The sequence below is a fragment of the Protomyctophum bolini genome (assembly GCF_963924005.1).
Source record: "Protomyctophum bolini genome assembly, chromosome: 22".
Taxonomy (NCBI): Eukaryota; Metazoa; Chordata; class Actinopteri; order Myctophiformes; family Myctophidae; genus Protomyctophum; species Protomyctophum bolini.
The window spans coordinates 27530042-27549269 of record NC_137883.1 but is presented as its reverse complement, the minus strand read 5'-3'; the positions used below and the strand labels follow the sequence as shown (position 1 = coordinate 27549269).

The window sequence follows — 19228 nt, the reverse complement described above, 5'->3', positions numbered from 1 at the left end:
GATGGCTGTGTTACTGCAACTTATTTCCTATTGCTCGTATTTAATTTAGGCATGTAGGTTATGTAATGGTCTGTATCACCTTGCAGTGCTTAATAAAGGACTCTTTAAAATCAAGTCTCTCTCTGTCTCTGTGTGTCTCTCTGTCTCTCTCTCTCTCTCAGGTCTAGAGATGTCCTGGGTGGTCAGGCCTCCAGAGACAGTAAAGAGTGGAGAGGTGTTCCTGGTGGTTTATTCAGTGACAGCTCAGGACTCATTCTACCAGTGGGCTGTGGATCATCACATCTTCACTCACACGTACGTCCGGTCCGAGATATTCCACCTTTTTAGGGCGGCCATCAAGCTGCAGGCTCTGAGCCACTACATACACACTCAATAACTCACTCAATCACTCACTCACTCACTCACTCACTCACTCAATCAATATATACAAATCTATACAAACGGATCAAACAGTGGTTGAAAAAAGTATACTCAAACAAAGTAAAAGTATCAATACTGTAGTGTGTGTGTGTGTGTGTGTGTGTGTGTGCGTGCGTGCGCGCGTGTAGTTCGATAGTAGACGGTGTTTCAGCTAATAGTCCATTTATATTTGACAAGTTCTGGGGGTCTGTATGAAGAACGGAACATGTGATATTTTATTGTAAAGCTGGTTGAAACCCTAAAACATGACAGGCTTTGGCCATGCAGCTGCAGCTATAGACGATGGCAAAGATTTTTTTCCAGGATCCCACATGGCTCAACACTAGGTACAAAATTCTACACGAAATGGTCTGCTAAGTGGACACTTGGTCGCTTGGTAGAACATGAAGCTCCACATGTGCAGCATGCCATGTTTGAATTTGTTTTTAACCTGATCTGGAAAACAAAACTACATCATCGGCCTAGGGTTTCATCCACCTTCTTAAACATACCCTCTATTCATCTCAGCTGTGACCATTCTAATGTGACAATATGAACATTAAATTCTCACTGTACTTCTGTGTCCTTACATCCCATTCATGATTTTTAGCTATACTTTTTGTAATTAGTCTTCACATACCATTTGTAAGCTTTGCAGGGTTTCATTGTTTCCTTTTTTTTGGGGGGGGGGGGGGTCCTTTTGAAATAAAGTGAAGGTATATTTCATGTACCTTGCATTAATATGCTGTCATTTGTTTTGACAGTCTCAGATGGAATAGTTTTTAAAATAAATTAGGGCCGAGTTAGTAAACTTTAATTCTGGACTTGATATTTTATTGCTACCAATTGATTGCCATGGCCATATGTGCAGAACAGATGTATGTTTTTGCCCGTGGGTGCTCAACTAATTTATAAATTAAAGTTATAGTGCTTGGTGTGGACAACCTTTAAATCAGGCTGAGCTATAGAGTAATATAAATATACAGCGCGCAAACACAGGCTCTGTGCGACGATCTACAAAGCTAGTCAAGTTTATTTTAGCACATTTCATACAAATGGGCAATTAAGTGTTCTACATAAGCAATAAAACATTAAAAGACATTTGATGAGGAATAAACAATAAAAAAAATATTTTAGAAATAAAAACAATTTGACAATAATAAGGTCAACATGGAATTATGATTCGACATGTTTTACACTCAGAAATAAATGTAGATTGTCAGTTGTGTACAACTGGGGGGGGGGTGTCAATAACCATATAGTGGTGTGGATCAGTGAATTTGATGATTGTTCACATATACCTTTAGAGAGGAAGGAGAAACAAACAGGTGTCAAAGGAAAATTGCAGTCATAATAATAATGTCAATACAATAGGGTATACAATCTGGATATTAACATTGATCAGGTATAAAATATGTACAGTATATGTGTGAAGTTCTTTTCTATGATTTATGATGTATTTGTTCCTTTTTAATTGTTCTACTGTATGATCATTTGTGTACATGTGTGAGTAGGGGCAGACCTGAAGAAAGGGTTTTTCAGGTCCAGCATGTTTCCAGATCTGAACCCTGATTCGTTGACCATGGCAGTGATGTGGATGTCATAACTCCGCCTTGGTTTTAGGTGCAAAAGGACAATATAATTGATGAGATTAAAATAGTATAGATATAACCAGAAACACACAGAACTGGCTAGGAATCTCCATTAAAACAATGTGCATCTCAGACTTCATGTGGCTAGCCACCATTCTGGCCTCTGCCCTGTGTGGCCTTCCATACTGTAGTGCACATGTACAGCAAGGGTTCCCAAACCTTTTCATGTCAAGGACCCCCAAGTTGACACCAATTAGCCCGCGGACCCCCATTAGAAAAGATATGCCTGCAGGGACCCACATAAGAGAAGATTTATACAGCTCTAGCAGTGATTCTCAACCATTTCATTTCATTTCAAGGACCCCCAGTTTGAGGGCATTTCTATCCTATATTGTAAAATCAATGTTTTAACCAATTTAACTGAGTGTACAAATGTTCCATTCGTACACTCTCAGAGTTACAGACCCATAGGGGTCTATCATTTAGCTAGGGACCCCCTGGAGCTCCCTCAAGGACCCCACTTTGGGATCCACTGCTGTAGTGTACAGTCTGCCCTGCTGTGACTTTGCCCAGTGCGTTCTTCCCCATGGGTCTTTCCCTTGGTTCTGCTCCCCCTCCCCCAGTCTGTGCATCCCATAATTGAGAGATTGCTTCCACCTGGGCAACCCAGTTGAAGAGCTTTTAATGTATATACAGTACAAGGAACTTTTGCTTGATTACAGTGCCGTTATGTTGTCTGAGCTAGGGTTTATGTTTAAGAGAATGTTTGAGTTTATCGTTTATTCCTCTGTTAAGGTGTAAAGAGAGTTAAGCTTTCTAGAGTTTGTGTTCACAAGGGTCCTACATTTAAGTTTGAGGTATTGTTGTCATCTAGACATCAGTTGTCTGTCATACATGACTATAACATTTATCTATGCTGTGTGACACAGTTGGGTAAGTTTCAGCTCAATCTGAGCCACTTTGACCTCAATCATTTTATTTGCATTGTAATCCCCATAGGAGGATTTTAGATCGCTTCATAAATTCATATAATATCATCCTGGCCGCTTCACTCATATGGATATGAAGAATCAACTGACTGAGAGAAAACACTATTGTTACCGCTACTGGATTAGTTACATTTTCACTAGAAACAGACTGTCTGCTATTTTTGAAGAATCGTGAAAATTATTTATTTATAGAATATTTAAAATTTTCGAGGTCAGGCCTAAATGGGTTAACAGGGTAAAATAATATAAACCAATACATTATAAACCAAATAGACTGTCTACAATAAACCCTCCATCTACCTTTTGTTGTCCGTGAACACGACAGTACCCGACAAAGTTTGACCCAGTTTGGCAAACAGCGGGGTCTGCAGCAGACACCGGACCTGGTACCAGTGAGTCAGCGGCTCTGACGGGGCGGTAGAGAGCCACACGGTGGCGCTGTTGGAGAAAGATTGAGACGACTTTGTTTAGAGCAGTGGTTATCAACCTCTTTCAGGGTCCATTATTTATTCGGCCTTTGGGCCACGGACCACTGGTTGAAAAACACTGGTTTAGAGCAGTGGTTACCCCTAACCCTCCCAAATTGATAATAGGCCAGTAGGGCTGAGTAAAAGGAATTAACAAACAAAAACCAAAAACACAGAAAACATAAATTCACAAGATAAAATTAAAAAAAAAGTAGCAGTCGTGTTGTTTTTCACCTGGATCCCTGAAAGGCCACATCAAACCAGAAGGCAAGACCATGGACCAGACCAGACTGGAACAACGTGAACACAAAAGGAATCTCCACTCTAGAACACACACACACACACACAGATGACAGCAATGTAAACGTACATGACTGGCCATTATTTGGGGTGTAATTTGCCACCTGACCCTAACCTTCGCAGCTCTTCCTCTTTAGCGTCCAGGAAGTTGACGGTGTACTTCACCGACCTGGACATCAGAATTTGCATGTCAAACGTGTCCTAATAGTAACGAAAAAACATGTTTGTATGGAACCAAAGCAGTATAGTTCACAAATGGCGTCATTCAGCACACACAGTACATAAACAGTACACGGTAAACTATTGTGAAAATAGTCTCGAAAAAAAAAAAAAAACTAGAAACAGGCTCTCCTCGCAGTGCACATCTCCGCCAGGCTGGGTGGACTACCCAGGGCTGTGTCACTTGTGGGGCAGGATACACGATATCACTTTTTGAGGTGCACTTTTTACCGTAAAAGTGCAGACTCCCCAACATGCAATCAATCATCAATAATGAGGTTTGATCACATGTTTTGTTTATGACACGACGGTGTTTGTAAGAAATATTGCAGGCACACTGCTAAATGAAGTTATAGAAAAATAAATATATATATATATTATAGTATGTAATGGCCGGACTGCACCAATTCAACTGGTCGTAACTCATAAGATCGTTTGTTACCTATTTGGTATCAAATAATTATAATAAAACATGTAGTTGCAATGAAAAGTGAGATCGGATGGTAATATGACAATTCAGAATTATGCCACAATGTTCATCACATGAGTCCAGAGAGTATGATCTGTAAGAGTGGTGAAAGTAAATGCATCATGATCCAAGGAATCCAGAATCAGGAGTCAAGAGTTATTGGCCAAAATGGTTTCACCATGAGGCATTTGCCCTTTTACCATGATCACCCGTGTCTACTTTCTCATTGGGTCTATTGAGTAAATAGAATTTTTAGTTAATCACTAAAGTGATATTTCACCTTATCCTGGTTTACAGACCTCTTTAGACAAACCATAAGAGAAAGACAGTAGTGGTACTGACCATTATTGGCTGTCTGAAGAACTCATCCACTGCAGCAGTGTGGAGACCACTGAGGTTTATCCCATAAAAGCACCTCTGATGCCTGGAGAGAAAGAGACAAATATATATAGACCATCCACTGAATAAGGATAGAAATATACGGTATTATAGCACCATGTAGTTTCTCTCACACACACACACACACACACGATTTATGCTCACCACAGAAACCATAAAGAAATACACTAGATAAAGGAATCGAACTTAACTTGCTCCGAGTCTTATTTACCTAAACCAAATTCAGCGAAATCGCATCAAACGGATCTGAACTACACTGAACCACATCAAATGAACAGGGTCTTTCAGAAGTCTGTGTTTGAATTTGACCATTAGTTTACGGTTTGCTTTCATTCCTCAGATGTGACTGAGCTTGTCATCCTCCCCCTCATACTGGTGTTAAGACACAAACACAAACTTATCAGATCATTGATCTCCAACTGTACGACTTAAAGCCAGTTTATGCCCATTCTTGTAAAGATATCATGGATATTGCATCTCGTGTCCTGTTCTAAACATAAAAAAAAAAAAGAGATACCTACCTGAGGAACCAAACATGTATTCTCTAGTCTAGAAGAAAAACAATTGGTTGTATAAAATATTTTCACTATAATAAATTATAACGTTCATTTTATGATTCACCTCTGAAGATTCAAACCCTCAAACGTACTGCAGTCTCTGCAGCCTGATGGTCTGTGCATATTGTGTGATTCAAACCCTCAAACGTACTGCAGTCTCTCCAGCCTGATGGTCTGTGCATATTGTGTGAGTGTCAGAGCTGGTCTGAAGTGGAGCGTTTTACACCCGACAGGATACACGCCTGACTGGGGTCATAGCCCAACAGCAGATCCTGGGTGGGGGGTCCAGCACTGTGTGTGTGTGTGTGTGTGTGTGTGTGTGTGTGTGTGTGTGCCTGTGCGTGTGTGAGAAAATACCTGCCAACACGCATAGTTCTAGTATTATAAGCCTGCCTCTTTTTAACCCTTTTCTCCTGCACTGTGCTCTCAATTTCAAATTATTCTCCCGATGTCATGCACAATGCAATAGTCAATGACTGTGCTCCCCCAAAACTACTCTACTCAGTTTGCTGCGTGCGTGCATGAGTGTTCTCTAACCAGAAGCTAGCTTTTGTGTAGTGCTCTATGTAGAGTTGCTCATCGGTGAATGGAGCCAGATGGATGTCACCAGATGAAGGAAACATCAGACCTGCACGAAAGAACACAGACATGATAAGACAGGGGAGACAATGAGATGAGTGCTCATCTACAAGCTCACAATGTTGGATGAATCCATTTCTTGTGTACCCGTTATGTTTAAGTGCATGTACTAGTGTTGCCGGTCATCCTTTGTAGTAGTTGTGTGTTGTCACACCCCATCCTGTGACGATTGATATCCTGGAGCTTGTAGGTCGAGATATATTCGGATTGGCGTGTAGAGGGAAAAAGGACGGGGCCCCAAGTATAGAATAGAAGGCTGCATGGTGGACCCGGTCGACAGTACGTAGTAGCCTATACGGTCTTCACAGACTGGGGACGTTTATTTCATGTAATTATTTTGCCTGAAATGATGCATTTCTTATGACCATTGTTTGCGACATTACTACATCCACACGGAATGCGTATACTGTATGATGAGGTGATAAGACAAATCCGTCCAGACTTCCCTACTGGCCTACAGGGCACAGCTCTGCGGATTAGTCTATAATGACTATTTATTTTTATACGGAACAAGGTTGATTTTTCACTACAAATAAGTCATTAGCATGAACGGGCCCCCCCAGGCCCAATACTCGTTTTCCCTTAGTTTGTGAATGTTCACTTACTTCGGGCTGTTTATTCATCAACACTGCCAGTGTGTAAAGACATTTGTGGCCCTATTTTCACCAGTGCCTTACATCTTATCGCTAAACTTCTTTGCCGTTTTATTTTTTTACCATTATGAAAAACCTCACAGTGTGTTGATCGGCTAGTTGAACAATTTTCAAATATTTTTCAAAATAGTACAAAGGGCAAAGAAGTTTAGTTAAGTAGTAAGGGGAAGAACAATATCTAGGGAAGAATTAGCATAAGTCACCTGCAAAAATAGGGCCTTTACTGTGCACGTAATGGTCTTTTGAGGCTGCGACTACCCTTTGAGGCTGCGTTCTTTGCACTGAGCGAAGTCTCGAGCGCTCCCCGGCGGCAAAAGATAAGCTAGCAAGGCAAGCATTTAGTAGTGTGTTCCACCCAATCACAAGCATTTAGTAGTGTGTTCCACCACCCAATCACAAGCATTTAGTAGTGTGTTCCACCCAATCACAAAAAAGTGCCTCCCCTCCTACCGTTAGGTCTGAGCCACTTCCTGGCACACAGGAAGCTCTCCATTGTCCGCTCGCTGAGCAGCATGTATCCGATTGGTTCAGAAATGATGATATCAACCATCTCTGGGCATGTGACGTCTTCCATCTTCCCCTCCAGGACTACGACACGATCCGAGAGCTGGTTGTTCTGCACCAACACCTGTAGACAGGAGTTCACATGCTCTCACACCTCATTTTAACATGTCAATGCAACATGTGGCTCATACAGCCGATCTGCTGGACACATGGTGACCACATTTGACTGAGAGCCTGCCATCGTGCAACCTCCAGCTTTTCACCAGAGGAGAAAAACAGATTTTATTTATATTTTATCCAATATTAGTTAATAGCACTGGCAGACTCTCATACTAGAGCATGTCTGAAATAAATATCAGAGCTGAAATCAACATTTAAATATGAAATAAATGGAGGGGAGGGGGCAGGTGCACAATGGACAGCGCCTGTTTCACCTGACAAATATGACTAAGTCATAATTTCTTGTTTTTTAATAAATTAAGCACTGTGGAGCAGAGCTGTGTGCGGACTTCCATCGTTTAAACTAGAACTGTATTGAACCACAGGTCGTACAGTTCAAGAGTACATAGAGCCAACACACCATTTGGTTACATTTACAGTACATTTGTACAGCACCAGACGTAGGGATCATGTTGATGGTGAGTTTGTATTTTGAAATGAAACCTTCACCAGCACCCCCAACTGAATGCTGGTCCAGATGTCGGCTCAACCCATTAACTACCAAGAATGCCACGCTCTGTAGATCTCTCCCCCCTGTTCTTGCTCCCTCTCTCTGGCTATGTTTGTGCATAAGCGTGCGCGCGTGTGTGTACTGTATGCATTGTACAGTATGTGCATTGTATGTTCTATGTGTGCGTGTGTGTGTACAGTATGTGCATTGTATGTTCTATGTGTGTGCGCATTGTACAGTATGTGCATTGTATGTTCTGTGTGTGTGTGTGTGTGTGTGTGCGTGCGTGCGAGCTAGCTCTGCTGGAGCCAAAACCTAAACCACCAAACCCTGGAAATATGATCACAGTGCCTCTCACACACAAACTTACTGTAAGGGCTAGGGCGAGTGTATTCATGACCGACTTGATGATTGAATTTGATAACAGATTTATCACCATCACATGCACGTACACATACATACTGTGCACATGCATGCACAACTACTGTACCGTATACAATACATGCCAACCCATTTTTGACAATGAAAGGATTGAATGTTCCTTATTGTCCTCTAGGCTTCTTACTAGTAACGATCTCATTTATTTTTAAGCTGTGCAGGCCTCTCTCAAATCAAAACATCTTTTAGTGACTGAATTATGTAGGACAGAAGGAATATATACTGTACCAGCCTACTGTTATTTGGAGACAATATTGTTAATGGTTGCTCTTGTATATGGCTTGGTAGGATTACCGAGCATTACTAAACATGTGTGGCATCGACCTACACAGGGACTAGAACCTGGAACCCTAACAGTGTTAATTTGAGCCTGACTGATATAACCTGTATTGGTTTGGCCAATGTATCGGGAAATAATTTAATACTAAATTTAGTAGAAACATTATTTCAGCTCAGTGGTCTTGAGGTTAGAGACTGGGAGGTTGGGGGTTCGATGCCCGACCAGATCATACCAACAACTCTATAAGTGGGACCCAAAGCCTCCCTGCTCTGCAGTTTGCGTTGGATTGGGGATATGTCTATGTCCCTGCGACATACTAGTCATGTCCAGGGGGTGTAGTACAGAACTTGTACACGCTACAGAAAGAGGAGATAGTCTCCTGCCCATATGGGCCTCATGCCTTGGCAAAGCTAGCTTACAATTTCACCACTGACCTGGGCGTACTTGGCCATGGGACTGGTCTCAACAGCATACACTTTCTTTGCTCCTGCTTGGACCGCAAAGAAAGACAGGATAGCAGAACCACAGCCCACATTTAGAACCACCTGGACAGAATGAGACAGAAAGCAAAAGACTAAAATGTACTGTTGGGCTATATTTCTGTCAAATAACATCAGTAACACTTGCTATGCATCCTATGTCTATTGTGGAGTCTCCCAGCGTGGCTCCTCGTGTGGGAGCGTAGCCCTTACCCCTTAGAGCACACAGTCTTCCTCAGACACTGCAGGGAAGTCAAGAGTGTTCTTGCTCGTCTTGGATTGATGCTGCTCTTGCCTGTTCAAAGGTCTCAATGCCTTGGGTAAGCTGGTGCCTCCACCTTTTCCAGTTGGCTGTATCGATGTTGGGAGGTTGACCTTCAGTGTGTCTCTAAGGCAGAGAAGGGGTCTTCCCAGGCCACGCTGTCCCTCCTTCAGCTGCCCGTAGTAGAGCATCAGCATCTTTGGTATGCGGTTGTCAGGCTTTGACCGGCCCACCGGAGTTGGGCCTTGATGGTCAGGCTTTGACCGGCCCACCGGAGCTGGGCCTTGATGGTCAGGCTTTCAATATTGGGTACACCAAACTTCTGCAGGCCCTTGACATTTGACAACTTGTCCTGGTATTTGATGTTCTGGTGGAGCCGCTCCAGCTGCTGGATGCGACGACGGTAGGTTGTCGAAGTTTCACAGCCGTGAAGTAGGGCACTCAAGACTACTGATCTGAAGACAGTAGTTTATGTGCAGTTTTATACCATGGTTTTGCTACAGCTTCTTCCAAAGAATGAGCTGGCTTTGGAAGTGCGAAATGAGATCTGAAACTTTGTGCAGCCCTAATCCGAAATATGGTCACTGGTGGTGGGGGCAGCACAGCAAGATTCTGAGGTGATGGAGGTCAATGGTATGACCATTTCATATAAGTGGTCATTGGATACTTTAAGTAAAGTAAAATAAATGTTTATCAGACAGCCATCTTATCAACTGCAATGTCAAATCTGATTGAGCAGCAGCAGCACAGTTGGACTAGTAGTTACAGTAGGTTCGTCTACTGGAGCCACAGGGGTAAATAATGAGACTAGATGCAAATCACCTTCAGTTGACCATCTGAATTTTATGTAAATTTAAATAGAAAAATAAAATAAAACAATGCGACAAACATGACAATAAGCAATAATGAGGTACCTTGATATCAATTAAACAGTTTCTCAAGATTCTCTAAACTAAAGGACCTTTCTGTGTGGAGTTTGCATGTTCTCCCCATGTCCCCTAGGGTAGGTACCCTCACAAAAACCATGCAGTAATCCTGGTCTCTAAACTACCTCCCCCTGGCCAGCCTGGCCTGATGGAGGGGAAGGAACTGGTCGGAATAACGTGTTCCTTCCACGCGCTACGTCCGGCCGGGGAAACTCTCCCCTGTCAGGTGAAAAGCAGCTTGGACTCCTCATGCATAGAAGGAAACATGAGGTCAGTCCGCTGCCCCCCCAGGTTGGCAGAGGAAGTGTAGCGCCCAGGATTACATTAGACAATTGACACTGGGTGAAAAAATGGGTTGCAAAGTCGTGGGATAAAAAAAGAAAATAAAAAGATTGTCTAATCTAAGTTTTTATTTATTTTTTAATCTGTGGGTGCACCCAACTACTCTGACTGACAATACTGTCTGTCTGTCTGTCTGTCTGTCTGTCAGCTGGGAGGACAGTTCCATTCAGCTTCGTCTCCATCAATATCCCCCTCTGGATCACAGGACAGTAAGTACACACACACGCGCACACACGCACGCACACACACACACACACACACACACACACACACACACAAGTTAAACTGCAACACCGGAAGACCTTCGTGAACACGAACAACCCCAGAGTTAAACACCTGCTGCCTCCTTATTCTTATTCTAATATTATATTTTAAATTCTTATATCAAGACCTCTTATGTGGCGTTGGGGGCATCAGTGCCCATACCCGAGGTGGGGTTGGCAAAAAGGGCTTTTGTGTGTGTGTAGTTTGCATGTTCTCCCTACGTCCCCATGGGTACTATATGGGTAGGTACAGCGAGAAAGAAGGGTTGTCCGCACACCATGTATCTGCTCTAACATCTCCTCAGACTCCTCCGCTCCGTAGCCCACTGTCCGTAGTCTGTTATGATGGCGGAGGAATCGGCAGTAAAGGTCTGCATACGTGTCCGTCCTCTAATTAGCCCTCAAATATCCGACAAAGTGTCCGAGCTGGAGAGCCGGCTGAAGGCAGAGACCGACCAGAAGGAGGAAGCGGAAAGTCGGCTCAAGGCGTCCCTAACCCGACCAGAAGGAGGAAGCCTGGCGATTGAAGCTCAGCTGAAAGTGGAGACTCGGCAGAAGCTGGAGTCTGTTGTGATTTTGGAGTTGAGTCGCCGATCTCGAGAGACAGCTTCAGGAGTGGACTGACTCAACCAGTAAAGCTGAAAAGGACATCATCACATTCATTCAGAGTCTCACCCAGTGTGGTCGTCGGTCCTCTGAGGTCCTTCACAGATGTGACTGATGTCGTGTCTGGTTTGAGAGACCAACTAGACAACATCCGATTCCTGACGACAACTTGGCCACAGATATCAAACAGAGTGTGCAGTTGATGTTTTACATCGAGCAGAGCCTCAGACCAGAAAGGACTTCTTACAGTACCTGCACTGTTTAAATCTTTCTTAATTTAATAATTGTTTATTGTGTAGGGTTGACCCAATTTCTTATTTAGTCATTTATTTCATTAGGCTTCTCTCTATCATATATATATATATATATATATATATATATTTTTTTTTTTTATTATTATTATTATTAGTTTTTCATGCATCCTTCTACCCTAATAGAAAGGGGGTACACAAGCACATGGCCGTTTATTCGTGCTCCTTCGCCTACCAAACCACTCCGTTAGCACACATCTCTCCATGCACAAAAAATCCTGCACACCATGTTTGCTTTTCCAAGTAAAAACAAAACAAAAAAAACAGTATCCTAGCGCCAGGCGTCGCAAATGGGAAGAGGGCGATACTCGATACCGTTTCTTTTTTACTTGGAAAACCAAACACGACTGACAAATGGGTCCCAACCCACTGTTTGGGAAACAGTGTTCCAGTTTTGTGTGTGTCTCTCATAAATGACCATCTTTGTCTTGATAGATCATTCCGATTGAAGGCAAGGAGAAAGTGAATAAGGAAGAGCAGAAGACGTTTGGAGACATTCTCTATGAGATAATCATCTCCAAGTAAGACGGTGAACTTATCAGACCACTATTTGCTGTGTTTTAATACGTCTGAATGTTTATTCCCTCTAGGGAATTGAGCAGTCTGAAAAAGAAGCAACACAACCAGACGTGTGGCTTCATCACACTCCAGGGGTAAGAAGGCCTGTCTCTCCTGTCCATGGCTTTCTCCTAGTTATTATTATTATTACTACTAGTTGCAGTATCTAAACCAGTTCAGATCAGTATTCAATGCATTTAAAAAAACAATTACTCAATTAGGATTTGAATCCAGAATTATCAACACGCAATAACGAGGACAATAAATCAAAACACATTCAATGACAATAAATCCATACACTACTAAGTGGCTATAAAATAGTCTCAAAGAAAGACACAGAAAGTGTCTGAACCTTAGTGAGCTAACAGCTAAATATCCACTGTTACGGCCTGCACTGCTCCTTGCAGGGCAGAGAGTTGTGTGCACGTGTTAGTCTAATTGTCCAGTCCTGCACTGTTCCTCACAGGGTAGGGGGTATGCCGTATGTGTGTGACAATGTCCAGTTAGTGTGTGGTTCCGTTTGTGTGCGTGTATCACCAGTACTGCACTGCAATGCTCCTTGCACGGCAGTGTGTGTGTGTGTGTGTGTGTGTGACAATTTCCTACCACACTGGGGGGGGGGTCTGTCTAAAGGAGAATTTCACTCGTCTGGGTTCTTCCAATCACGGGCAGCTCGTCATCCTTGAGTCAGGCTGAATCAGAGCAGATGAATCCAAACCAAAAACCTGACCTGCATAAAGCAAGGCCAGAGGCACAATACATGATAAACACAATGCTGCATATGGGTTCACTTCAAATACTGATGGCAATAAATATATTCAACCATTCAAATTCACATTCATGTAACAATTACAATTCAATTCAACAATAGTTCAAACATATATCTTCTTCTCACCGATGGTGGTTTATCCATTACACTCAAATTAGTAATGGCAGAGTCCAGCAATTGTGTGAGACACTAGAAATAAAACATGAATGACTTTGACACACATTTTAACCACATTAAATAATACATCTTTAGTGCTAAAACGATTTTTAGCTTAACACCAAACAAACTTTAAATTACAGTTGCATTACTCAATTCAGCAGTATAGCACTGGGACTTCACTCATAAGAGCCACCTAGCAGCTAATGCATCAAACAGTGTGTGTCACTCACCAAGGCTTGCAAATTAAATCAGCACATCATGCTTTAGATGACTCGACGTTGCTCCTCACAACAGGCTAAAGTCATGCTGTGTTTTGTTGTACACAACTGATGTTATTATTCTATGACGTTTTCTGATACATGAGTATCAGAAAGCACTTCCCAATCTGAAGTGGCTCCTATGTGCTAGTCTGCTCTCACTCTGATTCATTTCATTGGGATTTGTTTCACCTGCTGTATCTGCAGTGCTGTGCAGTGTGCACACAGGAAACAGGCTGCTAGGCACTGTCAGACAGGTGTGGGCCTTTGGGGTAGTGTCTCTCTTCTAATTGGGCCACAGCTTGCTGTCAGTCAGGCTGATATAATGAAATGGTTGGATGAACTGATCTGAGGGTGTTTTCTGTGTATATTTTAGTGTAGTGACTGAGGGTCCTGAGGGAATATGACTGAATGAAATAATTGTCACTTGAGGATTTTTTAAAATGTCATATTGAAGGATGATTTAGCCCATAAAAGTCCATTTGAACCCACTTTCTGGAACTAACCAGGATAGACCTGATTGATTGATTGATTGAAAATCACACAGTAGGTAGAATGGGTATACATTTCAAACAAAAGACCAAGTCAATACAAAAACTGCTACTTTGAGGACGAAACCACGAAAAGCACTATAAAGACTAAAAAGTTTACATCAGAGTCCTCCATTTTCAATTCATCAGAACATTTAAAGACGTGTGGAGCGTTGTTCCGGCGTTTAGTAAAGGTACTTCCAGCTTTCCTGCGTTGGCTGATCTGAGTGCGCGGGAGGGTTTATAGGGTTCAATCAGACTTGCAAGATATGGGGGTGCCATACCTTTGGTTGCTTTGAATGCCAGCATCATCCATCCATCCATCCATGCTCCAGACTTCCCTCTCCAGAGCAACATTAGTGAATTCCTCCTGGGGGATTCCGAGATGTTCCAAGGCCAGTGAGTCGATGTGTTTCCTCCAACTGCGCCTTGGTCTGCCCCGGGGTCTCCTCCCAGTGGGACGTGCCTCGAGGACCTCCCTAGGGAGGCGCCCGAGAGGCATCCTAACCAGATGCCCGAACCACCTCAGCTGACTCCTTTCCAGGCGCAGGAGCAGCGGTTCTACTCCGAGTCTCTCTCGTGTGACTGAACTTCTCACCCTATCTCTAAGGGAGATGCCAGCCACCCGTCGAAGAAAACTAATTTCATGCCAGCATCAGAGTTTCGTATTCTGTGTGAGCAGAGACCGGGAGCCAATGGAGCGGAGAAGGGGGGAGACATGTGAGAATTTTGGCTGGTTCACATTCACATTTCTTTATGGCTGTTGGTAGGGCGTTACACAATTTAGTGGCATAGGAGTTAAATGAATTTAATCCCTTGTTCAGTGCCGGCCCTGAGCAATTTGGTGCCCTAGGTAGGATTTATCCCGGCTCTGCCCTTGTTTGAGTCGAATCTGGGTCGGCCGAGATTTGTTGAACTCCCTTTGGTGTTGTGAGTGTGGACTTCGTTGACATTAAGGGAGTATTTAGACAGGTACATGGTGGTGTAGTGAATCTTGTAGACCAGGCCCATTGCAAGATGCTGTACTCTGTCGTCAACCTTAAGCCATTCCAGCCTATCAATATGGGCAGGGGTGAGGTGGGTTCTGGAAGTGAGGCCAAGTAGTAGCCTGACCAGTTTGTTTTGGGAAGCCTTGTTTTAAGGGCCTTTGAGGTGCTGTGGTACCAAGGTGTATGCATAGTCGAAGAAACCTTATGAGGTCTCCTGTTATGTTTTTGTTGACCAGTGAGGAGATCCTGTACAGGAATATTGTTCTTTGGTTCACTTTTTCTATTACATTGGTGGCCATTTTATCACAGGAAAGATTAGCCTCCAGGATGCATGGAACCTACGGTAGGTGATTTAATCTTTTCGTTTAAATGAAGGGCTTTTCATTTTCAACCTGCAGTTTGTTCCTGTCCTGTCTGAGACCAGTCTGGGCTACAATACATTTTTGACTCAATAAAACACAAACAAACACACACACACACACACACACACACACACACACACACACACACACACACACACACACACACACACACACACACACACACACACACACACACACACACACACACACACACGTGTATGTACAAAAGTAGGCTACATATAACTGATTGCCACCCTCACCATGGATTGATCTGAGTCGATGCTTGCCACAGGCTCATGCACTTTGCTCTGCGTGTGCACATATTGGTGCATGCCTCACGGCTTCCTGAACGTTTCATCCATTGGACATGGTAGACCGAACAGCATGAGCAGTCTGTTCAGAGTCACTTAGTTCCTACCTTATCTCTGAAGTCTGTCTCGTTGAGCAGAATGGCTCTGTGGTACGTTGCTGTCCTCATGTAGTCCTGAAGCGTGTTCTGCTGCTGGGACAGACAGCCATGGAACTACACACACACGCGCACACACACACACACACACACACACACACACACACACACACACACACACACACACACACACACACAGGCATGTAGATTCTTAAAGACATAGGCCTATACAAAAACGTGAGAACAATATTGACCAAGCTAATGTCTGTCTGCTTGGTCATCATATATATATATATATATATATATATATATATATAGCCCCTGACCCTAGTCACAAACAGGCCAGGGTCAAAGTTTGATGAGTTTGTGTGTGTGTGTGCATGGGTGTGTGTGTGTGAGCTACCTGATAGCAGCGTGGAGCATAGGAGTCTTCAGTGCACTGTGCAAACACACTGGGATGTCTCCTATATGCTTCCTGGAAGCTCTCTCCACCCATCGTTATCTCCATCTCTCCATCCTTGTCTTCTCTCTTGCCTACTTCGTTGCATCGATCCTTGGATCCTTCATCATTATCGACACCATCAATATCTTCATCGCCGTCATTGCAATCCCTTATGACTCCTCTCAGCAGCCTGTTGAACTTCTGCATGTCTGCACAATCAGGAATAACAATCACAATCAAACCTCATTTCATGATAATAAAAGAGATTTATTTATTTATTGGTTAGGGAAGAGAGAATGGAGAGAATGGAACGGAACACAGAACAGAAACACTGTGTGACAAATAACGCTGAGAAAACCTGTTGTTCCAAATGTGGATAAAAACATTAAGACGTTAAAAGAAAACGCTAAAGTCAGAGAAAAACTATATACTATAACTATAATACTACTATATATCCCGGCCCATGGATGAACTCAGAAGTCAATTTCTTCATGAATTAACTTAAACCCAATTGACCAAGATCCCCCAGCCAGGGGTCTATACTTTTGTCCCTCTGGCACACTAAACTGCTTACAGCTGAAACTAGGCATCTACAACAAGCCGCATATCACATTGCAATGTTGTGAGCTTGTAGATCAGCTATGAACTACTCACCATCGTGAGCTTTTAGATCAGCTATGAACTACTCACCATCGTGAGCTTGGAACTGCAGCAGGACACTAAGGTTTTCAACCGTTACCAGGAGGGACTGGCTTCCAACCCGGCAACAGTCTGTCTCCTTGGAAACGACAAACTGAATTACGGACACCCCATCACCTATAAAGATAGATTTTGTATAATTTGTTGTTTAATATTTAACGATGTTTAATATTATAAACACTTACTCTGAGAAGGCACGGCAGGAAAGGCAAGAAGGAAGAGACTCTGAAAGCATATGCTGGTGTCGCTCGGGGGGGGGGGGGGGGGGGGAAGCAGATCTACAAGCTCATAACGTGTGATGTGTTTACACTGTCAGCACACGCACGCACACACGCACGCGCGTGCACACACACACACACACACACACACACACACACACACACACACACGAGGACGAGGGAGTTTCTATGGGGCAGGTCAAGCAACAGAGGGGGTGAGGTATGTGCATGTGCTGCAGGAAGTAGGAAAGTGTCATGCCTCTGTGCACATAACAAACATTATGCTGCATGTATGCTACACACACACACACACGCAAGAGCATCAGGGGGGAGAAGAATCGGGGAAATAAAACGTTGTGTGTGTGTGAAGTGTGAACATACCGCAGCAATGAGAATACAGAAGAAAGAGTAGAAAACTACACAGTACAATCCCTAGCAATGCATATACGGGTCTGAACAGGTCTGAACTGGGTCTGAACTGGTCTGAACGGGTCTGAACTGGTTCTGAATCGGGAACCTTTCCTCTCTAATTCTTGAACCACTGCAGCCCATCCTTGTGTGTGTACATGCGCTTGCGTACGTGCGTGCATCGGTGCATGCATGCATAGTGTGTTTGTGTAATGTGTATGTGTGTGTGCATCAATGGTGGAAAGTAAGTACAGTACAGAGTATTTCTGTACAATCACAATCGGCGTCTTCAATTTTCTGCCCTCACTTTTTATCCTCAATATGTACTTTGCTCAGCCAATCAAATCATCGTTATGGGGCGATCAGCCAATCAAATCATCGCTAAAATGTACACGCACACACACACACAAAGCTGGGCATGGGCTAGTGCGTAGCTCCCCTCAAAAATGTGAGTATACTTTTTCTCCCACCATTGGTGTATATAATATAGTGTACATGTGTATATCTACCATCCTGTAAGGTGAGCTGCTGAGCCTCCGTTGGTCCTGCAACGGTCAGGAGTAAATACAACTCCTGGTCTCCTCTCTGTCTGCACACCTTCACCACCTGCTCCTCCTCCTCCTCCTCCTCACTCCCCACCTCCTTGTTCACCGTCTGCATCTCCTTGCAGGCAGATCACAATATGCACCCGATGTAGTATGAATCCACCCATCGAATGCACAGGAATTACTATAAATGTCTCCCATCGTATACCATAGATCAGAGCGGTTGTATACAGTGCAGTATCATGTGTTTGTATTCTATTTTATGCTTTGATCCCCCCCCAACACAATCATATGTGACCCCCCCCCCCCCCACAACCCAACACAACATTAAGGGCACATATCACACATAGGTGTAACTTTGCCGTAACCCCATTAAAATAAGGCCTACAATAAATAATAAACATGATACCAATCATAAAGATCATATATAAATCAAATAAGAAAATACATTTAAACACGAATATACATTTCATGCCATGTTATGTCACATTTTGTCATGTCATCTGTTTCACTACCATGTCACGTCAAAGCCATGTCATGTCTTGTCAACACAATAGTGTTTGTCACGTCAGATCATAATTATAGTCAGGACTCAGGTCATATCACGTCAGGTCATAGAGCAAGATCAATCATAACCACATTAGTCCACCTGTTTATTATCCTGTTTGTCCTCTTCCTACCTGGTCATCCTGCAGAGTGTAGACCTTCACAGACAGCTTCTCTGCTTGCTTTTCCATTTTCCTGTCTAGAGAAACTTGGGTCAGCTTTTCACTGTTTGACTGAGAGAGAGAGAGAGAGAGAGAGAGAGAGAGAGAGAGAGAGAGAGAGAGATGGAAAATGAGGAGAGGAAGAGAGGGATGGTGAAGGAGGAGAAAGGGGAGGAGAGAAATGAGACCTCGCTGTATAGGGGAGCTGAAGAAACAGGAGGGAAACAGTTCCCCCTTTCTGTCCAAAACCACACAGCTGCACATGGAATCTCTGTCATGACTCATGATGTGTGTTGCTGCTGCTGCTTTCATCATAGTTTTGTTTTATGTTGTGCAGGATTTATTTATTCGTTCATTGTCGTATTGTGAAACCAAATAAGGCAAATCCCCATGAGACCAAAGGTGTTGGTATTCT

The 19228-nt window shown here is 43.3% G+C and overlaps 1 protein-coding gene across 1 annotated transcript; it reads right to left on the bottom strand.

The window, feature by feature from the left end:
- Nucleotides 1–1414: 1414 nt before the first annotated feature.
- LOC308309477 (histone-arginine methyltransferase CARM1-like) lies at nucleotides 1415–18880 on the bottom strand. The gene is made up of 14 exons (XM_080755348.1): nucleotides 18787–18880; nucleotides 18071–18224; nucleotides 16927–17052; nucleotides 16198–16445; nucleotides 15807–15911; nucleotides 9010–9120; nucleotides 7134–7311; nucleotides 5929–6019; nucleotides 4778–4859; nucleotides 3863–3948; nucleotides 3682–3771; nucleotides 3281–3418; nucleotides 1922–2011; nucleotides 1415–1700 (listed from the first exon to the last, which is right to left on the bottom strand). The coding sequence occupies exons 1-14, from the start codon at nucleotides 18841–18843 to the stop codon at nucleotides 1691–1693; spliced, it is 1566 nt and encodes a 521-aa protein (XP_080611474.1). The 5' UTR covers nucleotides 18844–18880; the 3' UTR covers nucleotides 1415–1690.
- Nucleotides 18881–19228: the final 348 nt, after the last annotated feature.

What these genes read in the sequence shown, in the direction of transcription:
- LOC308309477 (XM_080755348.1), bottom strand. Translation starts at nt 18,843, where the DNA reads ATGGAAAAGCAAGCAGAGAAGCTGTCTGTGAAGGTCTACACTCTGCAG. An exon ending in AGACAGACTTCAGAGATAAG is followed by an intron (nt 9,121 to 15,806) that starts GTAGGAACTAAG and finishes CATTCTGTCCAG; the next exon opens with GTGGTTCTAAATGTGGGCTG. An exon ending in TCTTCAGACAGCCAATAATG is followed by an intron (nt 3,949 to 4,777) that starts GTCAGTACCACT and finishes CGTTACTATTAG; the next exon opens with GACACGTTTGACATGCAAAT.